Raw genomic sequence first — 1,375 nt, 5'->3', positions numbered from 1 at the left:
CCCCGCCCCCGGCACACAGCCCCGCCCGGCACGCAGCCTCACTTCCAGCTCCTGCTCCCGCTGCAGGGCGAACTGGCGGAAGGACTTGACGATGAGGCCGGCGTTGGAGCAGTCATAGACGAAGATCGATGGGCTGCCCATCCACGTCTGCAAGTCGTAGATCGACAGCGGGATGTACTGCGTGTAGTTCTGGAAACAAAACACAGCACGTGGGTGACGCACAGCCGACGGCCACACGGCCAGTCCTGCCCGGTGCACCCAGGGGGGCATCGCCAACAGGGTCCCAGGACCCCAGGTGGCCGCCTCGCCTGTCCTAGGCGCCCAGTTTGCGGGGAGAGCGGGAAGCGGCGTGAGGTGCAGGCGAGCGCGGCTCCCTCGGACGCCAGGACCCTCCCCGAATGCACACGCGCTGGACACGGAGCTCCGCTCGCAGCGGGACCAGGGACCACACCACAGTCCTGGCCCCCGGTCTGAACAAGCCCTGGGCAGCGCCGATAGGTAAGCACCTCCCCAGAGACAACTCCACACAGCAGTTACGTGTTTTCTAATAGGAAGGTCAGTGCTGATAACAGAAGGACTGGACGCACCCATCGCCCGGGCTGAGCCACACACATGCCCCACTGGCCGGGCGAACCTCATCCTCAGGGGCATGACCCTCTGAGTGGCTGGAGCACAGCCTCTGATCGTGGAATGTGAGATACAGGGTGGCGGGGAAATCCTCCAATATTTGGAGATTAAATAACATGCGTGTCAACAAAGAGATCACGGGAAAGCAAAAACCGTTGGAACAGGACAAAGTGAAAATAGGACGGGTTGAAACTTGACCAGAGCTGTGCTTGCAGGAAAAGGCACAGCCTTAGGTCCTTCTGAGAAAGGAAGAAAGGCTAAAGCTAAGATCTAAATTCCTGCCTTAAGAAGCTAGACAATGAGCAGTCAAACTGAAGTAAATAGAAGGGAGGAGATAAAGAGGATGAAGTGGTGAAAGAGAGAATAGCTGGTAGAGAAAGTTAACGTTGCTAAGATTTGTGTTTTTAAAAGATCGGTAAAGTGGGCAAGCCTCTAGCTAGAGAGAGTGAGAATAAAAAGACACGGTCAGTCAACACGTTTCAATCAACACGGGCCCTACAGGCACCGAAAAGGTAAGACACAGCAACCATTTTATGCCAAACTTTTAAAAAGTCAAATTAGATGGAAAATGCCTTAAAAATACAACTTACCAGAAGCGACCCAGAAAGAAACAGGAAGCCTGAACAGCCCCGTGCCCCTCACAGAAACATGCCAGCCAGGAGCCTCCCTACCAGGAGCCCGGCAGGAGCCGGCCCCGGGGCAGGGCTGGGCTGCGGGCTGGGGACACTTCAGTTCCCCGATGTGTCCG

At 56.3% G+C, this 1,375-nt stretch overlaps 1 protein-coding gene across 1 annotated transcript in view; it reads right to left on the bottom strand.

Annotated features, from left to right (window-relative positions):
* The window catches only part of RPTOR (regulatory associated protein of MTOR, complex 1), a 78,286-nt gene that overhangs the window by 40,278 nt on the left and 36,633 nt on the right, over window positions 1-1,375 (bottom strand). Inside the window, exon 5 of the mRNA XM_014528386.1 lies at window positions 43-189. Within this exon, the coding sequence (XP_014383872.1) occupies window positions 43-189 (147 nt within the window). The remainder of the gene's footprint in view (window positions 1-42; window positions 190-1,375) is intronic.

Source organism: Myotis brandtii, unplaced genomic scaffold (genome assembly GCF_000412655.1).
Source record: "Myotis brandtii unplaced genomic scaffold, ASM41265v1 scaffold632, whole genome shotgun sequence".
Taxonomy (NCBI): Eukaryota; Metazoa; Chordata; class Mammalia; order Chiroptera; family Vespertilionidae; genus Myotis; species Myotis brandtii.
Note: the sequence above shows the minus strand (reverse complement) of the source record. Positions and strands in the feature narration are given on the sequence as shown.